Raw genomic sequence first — 24,499 nt, 5'->3', positions numbered from 1 at the left:
CCTAAAGAGAGAGATGCCCATGAATATACAAGAAGCCTACAGAACTCCAAACAGACTGGACCAGAACAGAAATACTTCCTGTCACATAATAATCAAAACAGCAAATGTTCTAAACAAAGAAAGAATATTAAAGGCAGTAAGAGAAAAAGGCCAAGTAACATATAAAGGAAGACCTATCAGAATCACAGCAGACTTTTCACCTGAGACTATGAAGGCTAGAAGGTCCTGGGCAGATCTCATGCAGACTCTAAGAGAACACAAATGCCAACCAAAACTACTATATCCAGCAAAACTCTCAATCACCATAGATGGAGAAACTAAGATATTTCATGACAAAACCAAGTTTAGCCAATATCTATCCACAAACCCAGCCCTACAAAGGATAATAGGAGGAAAACACCAATACAAGGAGGGAAACTTCACCCCAGAAAAAGCAAGATAGTAACCTTTCATCAAACCCAAAAGAAGTTAAGCAATCAAATTTAAAAAATAATGTCAAAAATGATAGGAAGTAACAATAACTATTCCTTAATATCTCTTAACATCAATGGACTTAATGCCCCAATAAAAAGACACAGACTAACTGACTGGATACGTAAACAGGACCCTACATTTTGCTGCTTACAGGAAACACACCTCAGGGTCAAAGACAAACACTACCTTAGAGTAAAAGGCTGGAAGACAATTTTACAAGCAAATGGTCTCAGGAAACAAGCTGGAGTAGCCATTTTAATATCAGATAAAATTGACTTTCAACCCAAAGTCATCAAAAGAGACTCTGAGGGACACTTCTTGCTGGTCAAAGGAAAAATACAACAAGAAGAACTCTCAATCCTGAATATCTATGCTCCAAATGCAAGGGCACCCTCTTTCGTAAAAGAAACTTTATTAAAACTCAAAGCACACATTGCACCTAACACAATAATTGTGGGTGACTTCAACACTGCACTTTCCTTAATGGACCGATCAGGAAAACAGAAACTAAACAGGGACACAATGACTAATTGAAGCTTTGGACCAATTAGATTTAACAGATATATATAGAACATTCTATCCTAAAACAAAAGAATATACCTTTTTCTCAGCACCTCATGGTACCTTCTCCAAAATCGACCATATAATTGGTCACAAGACAGACCTCAACAAATATAAGAAGATCGAACTAATCCCATGCCTCCTATCAGATCACTATGGAGTAAAAGTGGTCTTCAATAGCAACAAAAACAACAGAAAACCCACATACACGTAGAAACTGAACAATATTCTACTCAATGATACCTTGGTCAAGGAAGAAATAAAGGAAGAAATTAAAGACTTTTTAGAACACAATGAAAATGAAAACACAACACACCCAAATCTATGGGACACAATGAAAGCAATGCTAAGAGGAAAACTCATAGCCCTGAGTGCCTCCAAAAAAGAAAATGGAAAGAGCATACATTACCAGCTTAATGACACACCTGAAAGCCCTGGAACAAAAAGAAGCTATTTCACCCAAGAGGAGTAGAAGGCAGGAAATCATCAAACTCAGGGCCGAAATCAATCAAGTAGAAACAAAGAGAACCATACAAAAAAATCAACAAAACCAGGAGCTGGTTCTTTGAGAAAATCAACAAGATAGATAAACCCTTAGCCAGACTGACCAAAGGGCACAGAGAAAGTATCCAAATTAACAAACTTAGAAATGAAAAGGGAGATATAACAACGGAAACTGAGGAAATCCAAAAAATCATCAGATCCTACTATAAGAGACTACTCAACACAACTGGAGAATCTGGAGGAAATGGACAATTTCCTTGACAGATACTAAATACCAAAATTAAATCAGGACCAACTAGACCATCTAAACAGTCCCATAATGCCTAAAGAAATAGAAGGAGTCATAGAAAGTCTTCCAACCAAAAAAAGCACAGGACCAGATGGTTTCAGTGCAGAATTCTATCAGACCTTCAAAGAAGAGTTAACACCAATACTCTTCAAACTATTCCACAAAATAGAAACAGAAGGAACACTACCCAATTCCTTCTACGAAGCCACAATTACACTGATACCAAAGCCACACAAAGATCCAACAAAGAAAGAGAACTTCAGACCAATTTCCCTTATGAACATCGATGCAAAAATACTCAATAAAATTCTTGCCAACCGAATCCAAGAACACATCAAAACGATCATCCACCATGATCAAGTAGGCTTTATCCCGGGAATGCAGGGTTGGTTCAATATACAGAAATCCATCAATGCAATCCACTACATAAACAAACTCAAAGACCAATACCACATGGTCATTTCATGGGATGCTGAAAAAGCATTTGACAAAATTCAGCATCCTTTCATGCTTAAAGTCTTGGAGAGAACAGGAATTCAAGGCCCATACCTAAACATAGTAAAAGCAATATACAGCAAACCGGTAGCCAGCATCAAACTAAATGGAGAGAAACTTGAAGCAATCCCACTGAAATCAGGGACCAGACAAGGCTGCCCCCTTTCTCCTTATCTTTTCAATATTGTACTTGAGGTACTAGCTCGGGCAATTCGACAACATAAGGAGGTCAAAGGGATACAAATTGGAAAGGAAGAAGTCAAACTATCATTATTTGCAGACGACATGATGGTCTACCTAAGTGACCCAAAAAACTCCACTAGAGAGCTCCTACAGCTGATAAACAACTTCAGCAAAGTGGCAGGTTATAAAATCAACTCAAGCAAATCTGGCCTTCCTATACTCAAAGGATAAGCAGGCCGAGAAAGAAATTAGGGAAATGACTCCCTTCACAATAGCCACAAACAGTATAAAGTATTTTGGGGTGACTCTTACCAAACATGTGAAAGATCTGTATGACAAGAACTTCAAGACTCTGAAGAAGGAAATGGAAGAAGACCTCAAAAAATGGAAAAACCTCCCATGCTCATGGATCGGTAGAATCAATATAGTTAAAATGGCCATTTTGCCAAAAGCAATATACAGATTCAATGTAATACCCATCAAAATCCCAACTCAATTCTTCACATAGTTATAAAGAGCAATTATCAAATTCATCTGGAACAACAAAAAACCCAGGATAGCTAAAACTATTCTCAGCAACAAAAGAAAATCTGGGGGAATCAGTATCCCTGACCTCAATCAATACTACAGAGCAATAGTGTTAAAAACTGCATGGATTGGTACAGTGACAGGCAGGAGGATCAATGGAACAGGATTGAAGATCCAGAAATGAACCCACACACCTATGGCCACTTGATCCTCGACAAAGAGGCTGAAAACATCCAATGGAAAAAAGATAGCCTTTTCAACAAATGGTGCTGGTTCAACTGGAGGTCAGCATGCAGAAGAATGTGAATTGATCCATCCTTGTCTCCTTGTATTAAGCTCAACTCCAAATGGATCAAGGACCTCCACATAAAGCCAGACACTCTGAAGCTAATAGAAAAGAAACTGGGGAAGACCCTTGACGACATTGGTACAGGGAGAAAGTTTCTGAACAGAACACCAATAGCGTATGCTCTAAGAGCAAGAATTGACAAATGGGACCTCATAAAATTACAAAGTTTCTGTAAGGCAAAGGGCACCATCAAGAGGACAAATCAGCAACCAACAAATTGGGAAAAGATCTTCACCAATCCTACATCAGATAGAGGGCTAATATCCAATATCTATAAAGAACTCAAGAAGTTAGACTCCAGAAAACCGAACAACCCTATTAAAAAATGGGGTACAGAGTTAAACAAAGAATTCTCACGTGAAGAACTTCGGATGGCGGAGAAGCATCTTAAAAATACTCAACTTCATTAGTCATTAGGGAAATGCAAATCAAAACAACCCTGAGATTTCATCTTACACCAGTCAGAATGGCTAAGATTAAAAATTCAGGAGACAGCAGGTGTTGGAGAGGGTGTGGAGAAAGAGGAACACTCCTCCACTGCTGTTGGGGTTGCAAATTGGTACAACCACTCTGGAAATCAGTCTGGCGGTTCCTCCGAAAACTGGGCACCTCACTTCCAGAAGATCCTGCTATACCACTCCTGGGCATATACCCAGAGGATTCCCCACCATGTAATAAGGATACATGCTCTAGTATGTTCATAGCAGCCCTATTTATAATTGCCAGATGCTGGAAAGAACCCAGGTATCCCTCAACAGAAGAGTGGATGCAAAAAATGTGGTATATCTACACAATGGAGTACTATTCAGCCATTAGAAACAATGAATTCATGAAATTCTTAGGCAAATGGATGGAGCTAGAGAATATCATACTAAGTGAGGTAACCCAGACTCAAAAGGTGAATCATGGTATGCACTCACTAATAAGTGGATATTAACCTAGAAAACTGGAATACCCAAAACATAATCCACACATCAAATGAGGTACAGGAAGAAAGGAGGAGTGGCCCCTTGTTCTGGAAAGACTCAGTGAAGCAGTATTCGGCAAAACCAGAACGGGGAAGTGGGAAGGGGTTGGTGGGAGGACAGGGAAAGAGAAGGGGGCTTACGGGACCTTCGGGGAGTGGGGGGCTAGGAAAGGGGAAATCATTTGAAATGTAAATAAATTATATCGAATAAAAAAAATTAAAAAAATACCTCTGCGACAAAGTATCAGGTCTCCATATGACATTGTCACCACATTGTGCTTTGCTTGACCCTCCTCCCTGACTGCTCTTCATTTCACTGGGCTTCCTGTCCCTGCTAATTCCCACTTTCATGTCTCAAATACTGCATGGCTCCTCCCATGGCGCCTTAAATCCTCTTTTGTTTTGTTTTTCTCTCTCATAGTTCCCTTTCCAGTTTAGTGTCCTATATCCAAAATCACTCCTATATCAATTCATAGATAGAAAAATGGGAAGATAGGTTGGGTATGGTGGCAGAGCCTGTAATTCTAGCACTTGGGAAGCAGATGGGCAGAAAGCTATGGAGTTCCAGGTTAGCCTGGTCCACATAATGAGTTCTGGGCCATCTAGGGTTTTATAATGAGTGTCTTGTCTCTAACCATGTGTGTCTGCATCTATATCTATCTATGACAGAACATAGGCTATGATATTCAGCCAACTTGGAAGTTGAACTCTTGGGCATTTGTCATAGTAATAAAAATAATCATCAGCATAGGGTTTAATCTGTGAATTTTTCTGCATTTTATTTTGTGCTAGGGATTACATCTAGAGCTTTGTATGTATCTGACAAATGTTCTAGCACTGAGGGGCACCCAATGTTTCCAACATATCAATCTAAGAAATAGACCATTTTTTCATAGTGGATCATTAAATGACCTCATGTTTTTTAAACATGCCTATTTTTTCTGTTATGGATAGTTAAATATATATCTTGATAGATATCCTAGATTATGAAGTAACACACTGAAGATAATGTTTTATTCATGGTATATAACTTGAGAGGGTCAGGGATTATTTTCCTTTCCTCAGAACAAAGCAGCTGTAGAGCTGTGCCGGTTACATGCAACAGCGGGCATCCATAGCTGTTACAGGGCGTTCCATGGGCTGCTGATCGTATATAGATGTGCTAGCATGTTAACATAAGCAGCACAGCCCTTGGGGAGTTTTAAGTTATAAAAGAAACATTTTTCTTAGATTGTGTGCTCTGATAGAAAAAGCAGCTTAGGCCTATCATAAAATTCTGGCAAGCCAGGAGACATTAGTTGGTGATTTTATCAGGAAGACTTCTAGCTAATGGACTGATGAAAGCCTCGCTGTGCAGTGAAGCACCAGAACGGACTCCACTGCAGTTGCTCTTGTTGTCATCTTAGAGCATCGCAGTTTATTTGTGAACAGCATCACCCTGGGCACCACCACACTCTCACAGCTATGGATACACACTCAGGGCTCTTTTCTAAAATGAATCAGTTACCTTTCCTTGTGACTCAATCTCCCTCCCTCCCTCCCTCCCTCCCTCTTTCCCTCCCTCCTTTTCTCCCTCCTTCCTTCCCTCTCTCCCACCCCCTCTCTCCCTTCCTTCCCTCCTCTTTCTCCCTCTCTCCCTCTCTCCCTTTCTCCATTTTTCCCTCCCTTTCCCCTTCTCTCCTTCCCTTTCTCCCTCCTTCCCTCCTTTCCTTTCTCCCTCCTTCCTTCCCTCTCTGCCTCCCTCCTTCCTCTCTCTCACTCCTTTCTTCCTTTCTCCCTTTCTCCCTCCCTCCCTCCTTTCCTTCCCTCTCTCCCTCTTTCCCTCTCTCCCTCCCTCCTTTTCCTCCTTCTCTCTCTTCCTTTTCCTTTCTTTTTCTTTCTCTTCCCTCCTTCCCTATTTCTCCCTCCCTTCCTCCATCCCTTCCTCCCCTTGTTCCTTCCTTCTGAAGGCCAGACTGGCCTGAAATGCTCAGAGATCTGCCTGCTTCTGCCTCTAAAACACATGGTTTTATAAATCAATTTTAAGTTTAAAACTGTTTTCTACCGAAAGGTAAAATGTAGAGTTTACTGACTCCTAGGAAGGTTCTCACAAAACATTTGCCAAACACTTTAATCATAACCAATTTTTGCCTCATTTAAAAAGATGAAATGTACACAGACATTAAAATAATATGGAAGTGATAGATTTGATAGCATGGTAAAATTCACTTTTTAATCTAGCCACGGAAGCTCAGCAATTAATAAATTAAAAAAATCAAAACCAAATAACCCAAAGTAATCTCACCAAATAAACAGACAATGAGAAAATGAGAAAAACATTTGCATATACATCAATCCAAATTAATGCAATAAAACATAGGTCATTTTGAAACCTTAAACTTTTGGACACTATTTTTATGAACTCAATGATACAATCCATGTGATGAATGATTTTCTGAGAAACCTTTCTGGTTGCACTGTGTATTTCATAACTGAGCAAATGAGACATAAAGTTTTATTCCCTGTGGCTTGGAGTTAAACTCTGTTCTGCTCAGCATGAGAATACTCAAACGGCATTTTCCTCAATCTACACCTGCCACTTTTCCCTTGTCTCAGGGAAGTCATGAGAGGACTAACCTATATTGCGCTTCCTGTTGTCAATGGAGATGAAGCATATGCAGTGGTTAGTGCTGATGTACCGGCACGACCAAGGGACATCAATCTTCATGCCTGCTTCATAAAAGAGGCCCAGAGCATAGCGAGAGGAGTAGTTCACAGATGACAGTTGCTGCCTCTGGTGGTCACTAATTACTGTGGAAGAAAAACAAAAAACAACCTCAAAACTATCATCTTTCATTTTAGTCATTGTCTTACTCAGGGTTTCTATTCCTGCACAAACATCATGACCAAGAAGCAAGTTGGGGAGGAAAGGGTTTATTCAGCTTATAGTTCTGCATTGCTGTTCATCACAAAAGGAAGTCAGGACTGGAACTCAAGCAGGTCAGGAAGCAGGAGCTGATGCAGAAGCCATGGAGGGATGTTCCTTACTGGCTTGCTTCCCCTGGCTTGCTCAGCCTGCTCTCTTATAGAACCCAAGAGCACCAGCCCAGAGATGGTACCACCCACAAGGGCCCTCCCCCTTGATCACTAATTGAGAAAATGCCTCACAGTTGGATCTCATGGAGGTACTTCCCCAATGGAAACTCCTTTCTCTGTGATAACTCCACCCCTATGTCAAGTTGACACACAAAACCAGCCAGTACAGTCATCAAATGCAAAGCTCCTTGAAACAAGCCCCAACTGTCTATAGCAGTTGCATCTTACTTGCCATGGATTCTGAAAGGAAATGTGAAATGCTCTCTGCTCTAGTTTCTTTCCAGAATGCTTATGAATGTTGGCACAGTTGCTTTCAGTGAACTGAAGAGTTGTTGAGTCCGCTGGACTACCAACCGAGTCTCTCAGACTCCGGCTCTCCGTTCATGCTCTAGCGTCATATCCCTTTTGCTGTCACAAGCTACGATTGTGGATTTTGTTTACTCTGCATTTAACTATGTGTTGGGTGCTTTTGCTAATTATCAGCATGATGTTTCACACAATTATAACCACAGTCTTATAAGGTTGAGTATTCTTTCCATGTCATAGGCAAGAGGACTGATTCTTCACCTTTTATAGCCCCATCAATATTTTATGTCATTTGATTTGCCTGTCTGTCATCTTTCTATTGTTGCACAGTAGTAGATTTTAGGCAGATGACCATGCCTCAGTCATCAGTATGATGGGACGACCCCTGCTACATCACCTCAGCAAGTCCCAGCAAGGCTTATGGAACACACTAAGGAAGTAGACTACTAGGAAAACACTCATGCAGTGAGAAATAGCCCTGTCTAAGGAGCTTCTTATCATCAAGAATCTTAGGTCAGCCCTCAGAGAAGTGGCTTCAGGAGGATAAAGAGGGGAAGGATAGTCAATACATTATTGAAGTACAATAATCGTCCTATACATCAGTAAAAACTACAAATATTGTTAGAGTCATAGTTGGCCAAACATGTTTAGAACTACAGTGTTGGATTTCATCAAAGTCTCAGTAAGATACATGTTATGTTTTTTTGTTGGGTATTTTATTAATTTACATTTCAAATGTTACCCCCTTTCCTGGTTTCCCCTCTGCAAACCCCCTATCCCATCTCCCTTCCCCCTGCTTCTATGAGGGTGCTCCCCCACTGACCCACTCACCCACTCCTGTCTCCCTGCCCTTGAATTCCCCTTCACTGGGGCATCAAACCTTTACAGGAGCAAGGGCGTCTCCTCACATTGATGCCAGATAAGGCCATCCTCTGCTACATATATATGCAACTGGAGCCATGGGTCCCTCCATGAATACTCTTTGGTTGGTGGTTTAGTCCCTGGGAGCTCTGGGGGGGGGGTCTGGCTGGTTGATATTGTTATATATTTTAAAAATATTCTTATTTCATATTTCCAGAGAACTACAAATTGGAGAGGCTTAGTCATGTGCACTAGCCTCGATGAAGCTAGAATTCTCACTTTTAGACACGGCCGCATTGCTGTCACTTCTATCACCCTGGTGAACGGAGTTCCAGAATGAACTCAGACACTGACTTTTCTCAGGCATTGAGGATTATTTTACACTCAGAAGGAAATGCTTTCACTTCCTCCAGGCATCATTTTCTACCTTTTTAAGAAATTTTACCTCCTTAATAAACAAATAGCCATATGACATTAGCCCTGTTATATTCAGAAAACGAAGGGTCTAAGTTTTATTAATTTAATGTATTTTTCTTTATATATATATATATATTACATTTCAAATGATTTCCCCTTTTCTGGTCCCCCACTCCTCGAAAGTCACATGAACCCCTTCCCTCTCCCTATTCTCCCACCCACCCCTTCCCACTTCCCTGTTCTAGTTTTGCCCTATACTGCTACAATGAGTCTTTTCAGAACAAGGGGCCACTCCTCCGTTCTTCTTGTACCTCATTTGATGTGTGGATTATGTTTTAGGTATTCCAGTTTTCCAGGCTAATATCCACATATTAGTGAGTGCATACCATGATTGATCTTTTGAGACTGGGTTACCTAACTTAGTATTATGTTCTCCAGCTCCATCCATTTGCCTAAGAATTTCATGAATTCATTGTTTCTAATGGCTGAATAGTACTCCATTGTGTAGATATACCACATTTTTGCATCCATTCTTCTGTTGAGGGATACCTGGGTTCTTTCCAGCTTCTGGCTATTATAAATAGGGCTGCTACGAACATAGTGGAGCATATATCCTTATTACATGCTGGGGAATCCTCTGGGTATATGCCCAGGAGTGGTATAGCAGAATCTTTCGGAAGTGACATGCCCAGTTTTCTGAGGAACCACCAGACTGATTTCCAGAGTGGTTGTACCAATTTACAACCCCACCAGCAGTGGAGGAGTGTTCCTCTTTCTCCACACCCTCTCCAACACCTGCTGTCTCCTGAGTTTTTAACCTTAGCCATTCTGACTGGTGTAAGATGAAATCTCAGGGTTGTTTTGATTTGCATTTCCCTGATGACTAATGAAGTTGAGGATTTTTAAAGATGTTTCTCTGCCATCCGAAGTTCTTCAGGTGAGAATTCTTTGTTTAACTCTGTACCCCATTTTTTAATAGGGTTATTTGGCTTTCTGGGGTCTAACTTCTTGAGTTCTTTGTATATATTGGATATTAGCCCTCTATCTGATGTAGGGTTGGTGAAGATCTTTTCCCAATTTGTTGGTTGCTGATTTGTCCTTTTGATGGTGTCCTTTGCTTTACAGAAACTTTGTAATTTTATGAGGTTCCCATTTGTCAATTCTTGATCTTAGAGCATATGCTATTGGTGTTCTGTTCAGGAAATTTCCCCCTGTACCGATGTCCTCAAGGGTCTTCCCCAGTTTCTTTTCTATTAGCTTTAGAGTGTCTGGCTTTATGTGGAGGTCCTTGATTCATTTGGAGTTGAGCTTAGTACAAGGAGACAAGGACGGATCAATTCACATTCTCCTGCATGCTGACCTCCAGTTGAACCAGCAGCATTTGTTGAAAAGGCTATCTTTTTTCCATTGGATGTTTTCAGCCCCTTTATCGAGGATCAAGTGGCCATAGGTATGTGGGTTCATTTCTGGATCTTCAATCCTCTTCCATTGATCTGCCTGCCTGTCACTGTACCAATACCATGCAGATTTTAACACTATTGCTCGGTAGTATTGCTTAAGGTCAGGGATACTGATTCCCCCATAATTTCTTTTGTTGTTGAGAATAGTTTTAGCTATCCTGGGTTTTTTGTTATTCCAGAAGAATTTGAGAATTGCTCTTTCTAACTCTATGAAGATTTGAGTTGGGATTTTGATGGGTATTGTGTTGAATTTGTATATTGCTTTTGGCAAAATGGCCATTTTAACTATATTAATCCTGCTGATCCATGAGCATGGGAGGTTTTTCCATTTTTTGGGGTCTTCTTCCATTTCCTTCTTCAGAGTCTTGAAGTTCTTGTCATACAGAGAAAGAAATTAGGGAACTGACACCCTTCACAATAGCCACAAACAGCATAAAGTACCTTGGGGTGACTCTTACCAAACATGTGAAAGATCTGTATGACAAAAACTTGAAGACTCTGAAGAAGGAAATGGAAGAAGTCCTCAAAAAATAATGTATTTTTCAAGTTGTGGCTTGATACTGAGTTATCCTTACTGCTTTTTGAAAGAGAAGAATTGAGAGCTAAAATTCCAGAACTTAAACTCATTTTCCCAAATTGTCCATTTGTGGAATTAAAACCACACCCAAACAATCTTTAAATTAAGAAAGCTGAAAGCAAAGCAATCAACTAACCAAACAAACTCAGTGATCTACTGAGCACATATGAAAGTTGAAACACTTTTTTTGAAAACTAAAACTAAAGGGTCAAGTAGGTTCAACAGCCAAATTGGATCTCACCTCCACCATATTTGTATATGTAGCTAAAGTAAACAAACTGTCAAGTGGTAAATCCCTTTGGGTAGCCCTTTCAAAAGGTAATTGGTATCTACAGAGAAAAAGCAACTAACCGTAAATACCTTGTCTGATGGGGCATGGGATGTAAGACTTCTGACTGAAACAATCCAATTTTCACAGATTCACTTATCAAAAATGTCATCTTTCGGATGTGAAGATTCTGATTTTTGAAATACAGGGCAGACCTAAAAATGGTCCCATTTTGTTTGAAAAACATTTCTTATGCCGAAGCAATTAACTTTGGGGGATGTCAGTTATATAGGTAAATGTGTATATATATATATATATATATATTCCAGAAAGGAAAATAATAATTATCAAGTATCATGGTATAGAAAAAAGATACATTAAGGCTAGGAGTGGTGGTGCCCACCTTTAATCCTAGAACCCTGAAGGCAGAGGCAGGCAGATATCTGTGAATTTGAGGCCCTTGTAATCTACATAGCAAGTTTCAGGACAGTCTAGGGTTACATAATGAGGACCTGTCTCATTATGGAAAAAAAAAAGACACACAATCATAAAGCAAGGCACAAATGAAAGTACATAATCTGCAAAATCAACTTTTACTTGAACGCCACCACCCACCATCTTCATCTAAATGTGAGTGAATGGGATTACATAATATCTATAATTAGTGCAATATGAATTTTAATAGTACATAATCTTCAATTCATCTATTGTTTTATATTTGTGTACATATAAATGATAAGAGACTATCTACGATTATCTTGGGAGTACAAAGTCTAAAGGGTGGAGAGAAGAGAAGGATTCATTCATTAGGGACCTGTTCCTACCATGTGGGTCTTGCGTCTGTGTCTTCATGCACATTTGTGCACATGTGGGTTGACAGGAAAGGAGAGGAGGAGAGGGCAAAAACAGAAGACTTGGGCTGTACATCTGAGTAACATTAAGTCATTAAATTTTCTCAGTTTCCTACTGTGACTCAGTCCTCTAGTTTTGCACTCTACTTTAACAGGCAGATACTATGCTTGGTGACAAAATATTCACCCATCAGCATTGCCTAATGTATGCCAGGTTCTCAAAAGGACTGAGGGGCCTAATGTGGGCAGAGGAAGCAGGCTTTCTTGTTTCACTCTCGTTATTGGCAGAGAGGCAAATTCTAAACTGCAGAGTCACGTTATTCAGAGTTTATTTAGAGAGTAAGAAGTATAGAAGATAAAGCAGCTTCAGGGGGCACTTTGCAGGTGAGGACAGTGTGGCTGTTTTATTTCAGCTGACAGAAATATGTCTCCTCAGAGGATTTGATGCTGATCCCCACTGGAAGCTACTACTGCTTTGTCAGTCTAAGACACACACGACTTGCTTTCTGTTGCAATAACTGTAAGTTTGGGTAAAGAAGAAGACCACAGGCATGTAAGAATGAAATTGAGCTAAATGGATATTGCAATTATTACAACAATCTTTGATTGTATATAACAACAGAGGAAACCATAAACAGTTCCATTTTAGCTAGAATATATTACATACCTAATACATATTACAGATGCGTCTAATATATGTGATATTACATGCTCATCTATGTAAGCACACACACACACACACACATACACACACACACACATAAAAAAAAAAAACTCTGAGCATCCATCCATTTGGACCGAGCTCTTCAAGTAGGCCCTGACGTTTTCCTTTGGGGTTGTCTGACTTTTTCTTTTACTGTGTAGTAGCCCTAATATGAATGTTCTCGGTGTGAATCTTCTAAGTGGAATGCAAAGGCTTTCTTCCCAGAGGCTTACTTCTTTACTCTTTTAACAGTGTGGTTTTGTGTAAAGATTTTCAAAAAGTTTATCATTTTTTCAATGATAGCAGTTTTGTGTCTCTGGTTATAGGTCTTTACCTAGCATCCTACTTCAAGGTCATGAAACATGAAAAAACTCTGGGAATTTTTTTTGAAGATTTAATGAGTTACTATTCATGAGGCTTGGATATTGTGTTGAAGGTAAGTCTGATAGGATTACTACTTCTGGCTTGGGAAGTTGCCACAAGGAGAGGAGATCAATTCAAGAATATAGAGAATGCTACTTCATTTTATATATCCTAATTAGAGAAGCAATTACCTTGCTATTAAGTAATCACAACATAAAATTAATGACGTAAGAACTCTATCTCATGGGCTTTGAATGTCCAGGTTCTGTGACTTGTTCTTATGTAGGCATTATCAACTATCAATGAAGACATTCCCATGTTAGGTTTGGTAATTTCATAAGAATATAATATGAAACAAATCACTATGTTGTCAGTATCCTGAGAAATAACAATTAATGTTTTCATAATACTATCCTTTCTTCCTTCCTGGCTGGCACCTGGAGCAAAACTGTATTAAGTGTGTACTTTTCTGGACTTCTCTAGGAAAGACAGCCAAGCAACATCCAATAACGCTCTCCTCTCATGCGTAGCAGAGATTAACATCTGAAGATCAAATTCATGGGCTATGCAATATGCTGGCTGAAAGGGTCTTGTGATTCATGATGTCTGCACTGCTTTGCATGGGGTGGGTTCTGTTTCCCGCTGTTGTCTTCTTCACCTGGTACTGACATTTTGGACATGCTAAGGAATACCGTGATGCTGATCACAAAGCGCCTTCCTCACCACTTTTGTGTGTTCATTCCCAGAACTGTAGTCAAGAGCAACACTGTTCTTGCCAGCATTTGCTCAAGCCTCAACTTTCTACAAGTTTGCTGCTTGAAGCTAATTACAAAGCGCCACTTCTTCCTGGTTTGCAACCATATAGCTCGTGTGCAGTGGAAGTTAGGAGGGCAACTTGTAACTGTCGAGGCTTGGATCAAGGAAGACTGCCCTTGCTTTACTCACTGTTTTTACTTTTATGTTGAATTCAAGATACAGTTCATGCACTGTACTGATTTAACTCCTAGGACCAGGCCTTCCAGCTCTGTGGATACACAAAGATAATGCTATCTTAACCACAATAGATGGCTTCGCTGCTCTTAAAAGGGATGTAGGAATACAACCAAGAGACCAAGTTTTTATATACAGTCCCCACAGGAAGCTAGAACAGAGCCTGACAATTTACCATTTGCGAGTCATTCCTTTTGTGTGACAGCAGCGTCACAGGAGTGGGCTTCCTTCACTCCACCTGGAATAAATTGAGTGTGCACTTGGGCGCCATTGGCATAGCTGTTGTTAAGCCTGGAAGCATACTTTCAGAAGTACTTCTGGCAAGCAATAAATCTAGAGTTTATTGATGACAGACTTCAGCAGTTATAGCTATGTAGGAGTTCCCTGGGGAAATATTTCTTTTATCCTGAGAAGCATCTCTGGAGCCAGAAAAATCTGGGTCTGAATTTGGTTCTGACATCTGTATGACCTTACTCAAGTTACTTAATCTCCCTCAGCATCTGCTTGCTTGTAAAATGAGAATAATAATAGTCCGTGCCTTAAAGGGATGTTAAAACATGAGATTAGATGATAGAAAGTACTTAACACAATACCAAGGATAGAAAAGAGAACTGAAAAAACACAATAGGAATTGGTTTTTAAAAGGCTTTTGAGCTATCTCTGAGCATATCTTTTGTGTTTGTATGTAATTATGTATCTGTTCGCGCGCGCGCGCGCGCGCACACACACACACACACACACACACACACACACACGGATCCAACCATGAGCCTTTTACTTGTTAACTATCACTGAATTGCATTCCATCCTGGACACATCAGGATACTATAACACTATCTTCTGACTTTGTGTCTCAGACCAGAAGATAAAAAAAAAACAATAGAACACTTAATGGATCATTATGCAAAGTAAAGTGTTTTATTTTGGAGGGAGGTGTGTATTTTTGAAACCCTAATGCAAACTGTGATTTTTTTTTTCAGAAAGAAATCTGCTTTAGGATGTTGAAGATTTAGCTATTTGTCTTTGAAAATTAATGAAACCCCACATTTTGGATAATTTTCCTATCATCAAGGATAGTTTCAAACTAGTGACCCTCCTCATTTGGCTTCCTAAGTGCTGGAGGTATAGACATGGACCACTAAACTTGGCTACTTTTCTTTTCTTTTTTTGGTTTTTTGAGACAGGGTTCCTCTGTGTAGCCCTGGATGGTCCAGAACTCACTCTGTAGACCAGGCTGGCCTCGAAATCAGAAATTCGCCTGCCTCTGCCTCCCAAGTGCTGGAAGTAAAGGCGTGCACCACTACTGCTTGGCTTTGGCTACTTTTTTTAATGTTAATTATAATCCAGAATTAAATATACATGTCATTAAAAATGAATTTCTCTATGATCATTTGAGGTTATATTTTGTTGAGACTTTTAGGATTAAGGTATTTTTATACTAACCTGCTTGGTGAGAATACTATTACTCAAGTAAAAACATTTAGTATGTAAGTTATCTGTAGTTAATATGCATAGATTTCTTTTAAGTCTATGGGATGAATTTCAGAAGCATTGGTGTCCAAGGGAAATAAAGTTCCCATTGAGCAGCATCAATTGATCTTCATGCTTCCTAGATATGGGACCCTAACAGCCAGGGCATTACATAGAAGTACCTCTATTTTACTAGCAGAATATCACTTAATTGATCACAATTTCATCTTAGCTTGCTCCTAGTGGAGATGCAAATAACCAAGGCAGCGTTCTAGGAACAAGTTTTCAGGCTTTTGTGGCTGAACAGGTGATCCTTCGCACACTGGGTGGATTCTCCTCTAAAGGCCTTTGCACTGGGAAGGCCCAGTGCGCCACTGATGAGCATGAATAGTTAAGAGTCCTCTGTTTTCTCCCCAGACTTCAGGGAGAGGTGGTTTTGTGTCTTTGTTTCCTTTTTCCTTTTTTTTCCTGACTCCCTACCTATGTAATTATAAAGACCAATCTGCCAGAATAAAAGATATTGCATTTCTGGATCATGCTTCCATTACCTTTTTGCCTCTCTTCTTCTTTCCCCCCCAGTGGCCAAAGTCAGTCTTTAGCCTTGCCAATGCAACTGGCTCCTCAAAAAACCTTATAACTTACAATCACTGTATTGTAAATTTGCCCCTCACTCTTTTATCTGAAGGTTCCTTGAAGCTGAAACGACATTTGCTTGTTTCTATAGTAACAAGTTCTAACCACACTATTATGAAAAAAACCTAGCACTTTCAGCTGTAGAAACTGTTTTCAGATATAATGAAGGGTTAGTTAATTTAAGCATTGTTTACTGCAAGCCCACTATGTGCTATGTTGGACACTATAAATATCTCCCTACTAAACATTTACTACAATGGAGGATGGATTTTGGACAAAGATATAAAATAGTTTCATTCTGGTTACTGACAACTTCATCCTCAGGAATTTTTATTTGGGAGTTTCAGAATCTAAATGCAGTTGGCTTTCTGGTTCTCCTTTTAGAACATATATTGTAAGTCAGCGAACCACAGTAAAGTGGTTGGAAGATGCCTTCCTTCTTTCCGTGCATTCAAAACTTTTTAGACCATTATGCCATTATTCTTTCTGCAGGAAAAGTGCTGAGAATATGAAAATACTGGATTGTGTCTGCTATTATATAAAAATGTCACAGAATATCATGCATATTTTACAGTCATTCTTCCTTGCCTATCCACTTAATTACTTCAGGCCATGTCATTCATGAATGATATAGTTGTTTTAAAATTCACAACAATAAAAATTTTATTACATCTCACCTCTTATTTTCATACAGATAATATATTTATATGTGTGGATGCATGTATTTATGGGCAGGGTTACTTCATACTGAGACTTAAGAGAATTGAATATTCCAATTCAAAGCTTTCACAGTTTTGGAAATCATAAAATGTTTGCCAGGACTTGGAGTCTGTGGTATCGAGGTAAAATGTCAGAATCTGCTGGAATGAGCTACTTAAAAAAATATGTTCATTTTGGATTTTGCAGACCCACAAGCTGCTTTTCTATTTACAAAATAACCTACCCACAATGCTCAGCTAAAGCCAAACCAAATAAGCTGAGATAGGGTACAAAAATTCTAAGCGGCACTAGCCTTCATTTAATGTAATCTCATAGGATTTTATTTGTGATTCAATAATTATACTTTGATAATTAACACATTTTTCAATTTGATAAAAAGTACAATTATTTTGGGGTTTCAGATCAGCCTTTTCTTTTGAGTGTTTTAAAAGAATATTAATATACATGAGGGAATACTATTCGGTTTTTCTTCTTTTTGTTTTGTTTCCCTTTTATCCATTATATTGAACTGTAAATATTTACTGTAAGGTTTTGATTATCTTCCTCAATTTCTCATTGAGGGCAATGAGCTGGGATTGCTATTTAAACAGAATGTGCAAAGTAAGTAATTGTTTCATAGTCTGAGTTCATGAGGTCAGAGGTGTTTGGGTGAAAACTGATTTATACTCTGGTTTTCCACTCAGTAGCCATTTCACTGTGCAAGCTTCCCTTTTGCATAAAGATTCGTGTGCAAAAGGAGAAAATCTGAGCATAATCCCATAAAAACCTTACCTTACTTCTATTCCAAGTGATACAGACTGAAAAACTGAGTGACAGCACAGTCTCTCTGTGAGGGATTTAAGGTAGGATTTGTAAACCTAGTGTTTGTATTCCATTAGCAGTTTCAAGTGAATAACCTTTTATGAGTGTCAAAGTGAAGTGGCAGGAAGGGCATTTATGCCTTTGCCTCAAGCATGGCTGGAAAACCATGCACCCTTCCTTGTTCTCTAGGGGTCCCATCCTCGAATTTATTTCAATAATGTCAGGTGCCAAACTCAGAGGGAGGTTATGAAACTCACAGAATATACCATACAGCGACCCAACTGTGTGAACTCTATGTAAATCTCCTGTTATAGTCTATGTAACTAACAATAATATTGGCATGACATGAATACCATTAGAACAGCAAGCAAGCACAAATTCACTCATATTTACAATATGATGATTGGCTTTGGTAAATAACATAAAATAGAAGAATTTTCTTTGTGAAAATAAAAACTGTTCTTATAGACTTGGTAAGAATATTGTCACTTCTCAGATAAGTAAATGTCAATATCAACCATCACTAAAAGTCATTCATGGAAGGAAATTTTGTGTATTGGAAAAATCCTAATTAAGTAAAACATCTTTTTGGCTTTTTAAGATCAGAGAGAGTTCCTGCCCCTTCCCACCCAACACCCACACATTTGTCATTTTCTTTCAACTTTCCTGTCCAACTCCCAGTCAAAGATAGCATAAGTAAGAAAAAAGAGAAAACCACTACAGTGTGCTCGTTTATATATACACCCTCATACTGAAGAACTACTTGAATCAGGGGCAGGGGACTTATTTGTGCTCATTTGGATGTGAGATTAGGTTGCTATTAAGGCACAATCAGAAAGGTTAGGAATTGTTTCATATACTAATAAACTGAGTGTTTTTCTTCAATTTATTATCATATTTATTTTTATTATTTAATAGTAAATAAAATTTTATTAAGTATTTATTCATAAATTTATTATCTATAATTTGTACTATTTATTTATATGTATTAATGATATTTATTACCATTTGCCCAAACGTTATTTTTCTTGTATAATCCTAAGGAATATTTTACAATCAGAAAATTTACATTTGTGTTGTTTTATTGTCCTGTATTCACTATAGATTGTGAGGAGTTTCATAAAGATATTTTCATGAACACATACCATGTTTTGTTTTGTTTTTTACCATGTTTCCTATCCTATCCTCTTCTTGTTCAATTCTCCCAGTATTTCCATTCACTTTCTCAATCTCACTTTGGTATTTATGTCATATGTTGACCTACGTGTGCGTGTGTGTGTGTGTGTGTGTGTGTGTGGTGTGGTGTATGAGAGAAAATATGAGGTATTTTCTGAATCTTATTTTATTAATATGATAATTTCCACTTTTGCTGTATTACAGACAATATAATTTCACTTTTCTTTATGGCTGAATAAAACTCTAGAGAGTATACATTTCTAAAATTTATTTGTACATTAATTTTTTGACAGACGCTTAGACTGATGCTATAACTTTGCAACTGTGATTCGTGCTGCGATAAACACAGACGTACATGTTTCTGTTACTGTGATTTGGGGTCCATTGAGTGTATGCCCAGGAGTGGTATAGACTAGCCATATAGTAGCTCTATTTTTTGATTACTGAGAAATTTCCATGCAGATTTTCAGAGTAGCTGGTTTAATTTACAACCTATCCAGCAGTGCAGTATGTAATCCCATTCCCATCTCCACATTCTTCCCAGGATTTATTGTTACTCCTTTCTTATTATATGGCCACTGTGACTGGGTTGAATGGACTCTCAATGATATTTAAATTTTATTTCCCTGTTGACTAAGGATGTTGTTAATTGTGTTTCTATTTTTGAGAACCGCTCATTTTAGTAGTTCATATATTGATTTGATTGTTTGATTTGATATTTAATTTTTAAGTTCTTTATATATTATAGTTTTTAATCCTCTGTTGGATAAACACTTAGAAAATACTTTCCCTATTTTGTATACTATCTTTTCACTCAATAGTTTTTCTGTTGTGCAGAAGCTCTCCAATTTCATGTAATCTCTTTAGTCAATGCTGTTTCATTTGTAAGTTATTGGAATCTTATTAAGAAAGTACTGGCTCACACCTACATCTTATGTGCTTTCCATGGTATCCCCTCCTGCCAGTTTCAGTTTCATTGTTTCAGGTTCACTAGTAAGGCTTTTTTTTTTTATTTGATTTATTTTTATTTACATTTCAAATGATTTCCCCTTTCCTGGCTCCCCACTCCCTGAAAGTCCCATAAGTCCTCTTCCCTCCCTCTGTTCCCCTATCCACCCCTTCCCACTTCCCTGTTCTGGTATTGTCCTATACTGCTGCACTCAGCCTTTCCAGAATCAGGGGCCACTCCTCCGTACTTCTTGGACGTCATTTGATGTATGGATTATGACTTGGGTATTCCAAGTTTCTAGGCTGATATCTGCTTATCAGTGAGTGCATACCATGATTGATCTTTTGAGACTGGGTTACCTCACTTAGTATAATGTTCTCCAGCTCCATCCATTTGTCTAAGAATTTCATGAATTCATTGTTTTAATGGCTGAATAGTACTCCATTGTGTATATATACCACATTTTTTGTATCCATTTCTCCATTGAGGGGCACCTGGGATCTTTCCAGCTTCTGGCTATTATAAATAGGGCTGCTATGAACATAGTGGAGCACGTATCCTTATTACATGTTGGAGAAGAATCCTCTGGGTATATGGCCAGGAGTGGTATAGCAGGGTCATCCGGAAGTGACGTGCCCAGTTTTCTGAGGAACCGCCAGACTGATTTCCAGAGTGGTTGTACCATTTTACAATCCCACCAGCAGTGGAGGAATGTTCTTCTTTCTCCACATCCTCACCAACACCCGCTGTCTTCTAAGTTTTTAAACTTAGCCATTCTGAATGGTGTGAGGTGAAATCTCAGGGTTGTTTTGATTTGCATTTCCCTAATGACTAATGATGTTGAACATTTCTTAAGGTGCTTCTCAGCCATCTGAAGTTCTTCAGGTGAAAATTCTTTGTTTAGCTCTGTACCCCATTTTTAATAGGATTATTTGGCTTTCTGGGGTCTAACTTCTTGAGTTCTTTGTATATATTGGATATTAGCCCTCTATCTGATGTAGGGTTAGTGAAGATCTTTTCCCAATTTGTTGGTTGCCGATTTGTCCTTTTGATGGTGTCCTTTGCTTTACAGAAACTTTGTAATTTTATGAGGTCCCATTTGTCAATTTTTGATCTTAGAGCATATGCTATTGGTGTTCTGTTCAGGAACTTTTCCCCTGTACTGATGTCCTCAAGGGTCTTCCCCAGTTTCTTTTCTATTAGCTTCAGAGTGTCTGGCTTTATGTGGAGGTCCTTGATCCATTTGGAGTTGAGCTTAGTACAAGGAGATAAGGATGGATCAATTTGCATTCTTCTGCATGCTGACCTCCAGTTGAACCAGCACCATTTGTTGAAAAGGCTATCTTTTTTCCACTGGATGTTTTCAGCTCCTTTGTTGAAGATCAAGTGGCCATAGGTATGTGGGTTCATTTCTGGATCTTCAATCCTGTTCCATTGATCTGCCTGCCTGTCACTGTACCAATACCATGCAGTTTTTACCACTATTGCTCTGTAGTATTGCTTGAGGTCCGGAATACTGATTCCCCCAGAATTTCTTCTGTTGTTGAGAATAGTTTTAGCTATCCTGGGTTTTTTGTTATTCCAGATGAATTTGAGAATTGCTATTTCTAACTCTATGAAGAACTGAGTTGGGATTTTGATGAGTATTGCATTGAATCTGTATATTGCTTTTGGTAAGATGGCCATTTTAACTATATTAATCCTGTCAATCCACGAACATGGCAGATTTTTCCATTTTCTGAGGTCTTCTTCCATTTCCTTCATTTCCCTTATGAATATCGATGCAAAAATACTCAATAAAATTCTTGCCCACTGAATCCAAGAACACATCAAAACGATCATCCACCATGATCAAGTAGGCTTCATCCCAGGGATGCAGGGATGGTTCAATATAAGAAATGCTATCAACTACATAAACAAACTCAAAGAAAAAAATCACATGATCATTTCATTAGCTGCTGGAAAAGCATTTGACAAAATTCAGCACCCTTTCATGCTAAAAGTCTTGGAAAGGACAGGAATTCAAGGCCCATATCTAAACATAGTAAAAGCAATATACAGCAAACCGGTTGCCAACATCAAACTAAATGGAGGGAAACTTGAAGCAATCCCACTAAAATCAGGGACTAGACAGGGCTGCCCCCTCTCTCCATATCTTTTCAATATAGCACTTAAGGTACTAACTAGGGCAATTAGACAACATAAGGAGGTCAAAGGGATACAAATTGGAAAGGAAGAAGTCAAACTATCACTATTTTCAGATGATATGATAGTCTGGTTAAATGACCCCCCCCCAAAAAAAATACTCTACCAAAGATCTCCTACAGCTGATAAACAACCTCAGCAAAGTGGCAGGTTATTAAAATCAGCTCAAGCAAATCAGTAGCCTTCCTATACTCAAAGGATAAGCAGGCTGAGAAAGAAATTAAGGAAATGACACCCTTCACAATAGCCACTAGTAAGGCTTTTGATATATTTGAAACTAGTTTTACACAAGTGAGAGATACAGATCTGGTTTAAGTTTTGTAGAGGTGGGTATTTCCTAGGTCTATTTGTTGAAGAGTCTCTCTTTTGTCCAATGTATCCCTTTGACATCATTCTCACAAACCAGGCCACTGTAGCTGTGTGAGCTTATTCCAGAGTGCTTTGTGTCAGTAATCTATATTTCTCTTTATTGCCAACACCATGCTATTTGAAGTTCTTATTGCTACAATATATATGTTAAACCATATATGGGCATGGTGATCCTTCCAGCACTGGGTTTTGCTGAGGCTGCTTTGTCTATTCATTGTTTTTATGTTTCCACTTTTATGATTTTCATCTATTTCTGTGAAAGTTGTTCTTGGAACAGATTCAGTATGTAGATGCTTTAGGTCTTCTTCCATTTGTACAGTATGATCTCTCCTGATCCCGTGAGCAAGGAGCAAGGGAAGTCTTTGGATCTTTCAGTATCTTCTTCAACTTCTTTCTTGAAGGTTTTAAATGTCATTTATAGAGTCTTTCACTTCTTTGATTAGCTTCCTTGATTAGGTTTATTTCAAGAAATTGTGATTATTAATTGTTTGAAGCTATTCTGATTAAGATTTTAGTAGGCTTGTTGTATATAACCTTTATTATATTTAAAGTATGGTCCTTCCATTCCTATTTCTTCTTTGTTTTTATCATGAAGGGATGTTGGACGTTTTAGTTGAAAAAGACAATATTGGTCTTTAAGTGTTCTTTTCTTTTTCTTTCCTTTTCTTCTTTGACCCTTCCTTCCTTCCTTCCTTCCTTCCTTCCTTCCTTCCTTCCTTCCTTCCTTCCTTCCTTCCTTCCCTTTCTTCCTTCTTTCCTTTCTTCCTTTCCTGGTTTTGCTAGCAGGGCAATACTGGTAGAAATGGGTTTGGTAGCTTCCCTTTCTGTTTTATTTTAAGAAACAGTATGTGAAGCCCTGGTCTTAGTTTGTAAAGATCTAATAGAACTTTGTAGTGAACTCATTTAAGCATGAACTTATTTATTTATTTACTTCCGGTTTTAATGCTTCAATTTCATTGCTGGTTGTAGACCCATCTGTTTATATCTTCTTGGTTGGGTTTTGATAGCTGACACATATTTAAATATGAATCCATTTTTTCTAGATTTTTAAATTAATTGCAACATAAGTTTTCAAATAAGCCATAATGATCTTCTGAATTTCTTGTATCTTTTGGAATGTCTTCCTTTTTGTCTCTAATCTTATTGTTTTGTGTGTTTTCTTTCTTTCAGCTTAACTAAGTATTTCTCAATCTTGTTTATCTTTTGAAAGAGCCAACTCTTTGTTTATTTGATCGTGTTGCTTTTGTTTCTGTTGCACTGATTGTGGCTCTAATCATTGTTGTTTCCTTTTATCTCCTGGCTTGTTCTTGTATCACAAGACCCATTTGCAGTCTCTCTACTTTGCTAATTTTAATATTTGTAGCCATAAATTTCCTCCTTAGAGTTTTCTTTTCAGTTTATCTCCTAGGTTCTATTATAGTACATTATCATTCACATTTAATTCTTGAAAATTTTAAATGTCCCTCTTGATTTCTTTGATCACTTAACCACTGTTCAATAGCGCGTTGGTCATGCACCATATATTTATATATTTTTCAACATTTTCTTGATGTTAATTTCTAATTATAGTCCATTGTGATCAGATAAAGTTTAGAAGTATCGGCAATTATGTTAGCTTTTGTATTTGTTAAGACTTGCTTTGTCATCTAATATATGCTCTATTTTAGAATATGGTTCCATGGGCTGATGAGGAAAATATATAGTCCTTGTATAGAATATTCTGTAGATGCCTCCTAAATATATTTGATTTACTGATTCATTTAACATTTACATTTCTCTTGACATCTTTTGGTCTAGATGACATTTCTATTTGTAAGTATGAGGTGGTGGCATCACTATTGATGTGTTGATGTTAATGTTCCTTTCCGTTCAGTATTACCCGGTTTGTGAAACTGTTCCATGTGAGCTCATGTTCAGTGTGAATGTGTTGGGTTGTATCTTCCTGATGGATGGTT

The 24,499-nt window shown here is 38.3% G+C and overlaps 1 protein-coding gene across 1 annotated transcript in view; it reads right to left on the bottom strand.

Moving 5' to 3' along the window:
- Rnls (renalase, FAD dependent amine oxidase) overlaps positions 1 to 24,499 on the bottom strand; it is a 283,851-nt gene that overhangs the window by 61,413 nt on the left and 197,939 nt on the right. Inside the window, exon 5 of the mRNA XM_052187095.1 lies at positions 6,967 to 7,140. Within this exon, the coding sequence (XP_052043055.1) occupies positions 6,967 to 7,140 (174 nt within the window). The remainder of the gene's footprint in view (positions 1 to 6,966; positions 7,141 to 24,499) is intronic.

This window comes from Apodemus sylvaticus, chromosome 1 (assembly GCF_947179515.1).
Source record: "Apodemus sylvaticus chromosome 1, mApoSyl1.1, whole genome shotgun sequence".
In the NCBI taxonomy this organism is placed as follows: domain Eukaryota; kingdom Metazoa; phylum Chordata; class Mammalia; order Rodentia; family Muridae; genus Apodemus; species Apodemus sylvaticus.
Note: the sequence above shows the minus strand (reverse complement) of the source record. Positions and strands in the feature narration are given on the sequence as shown.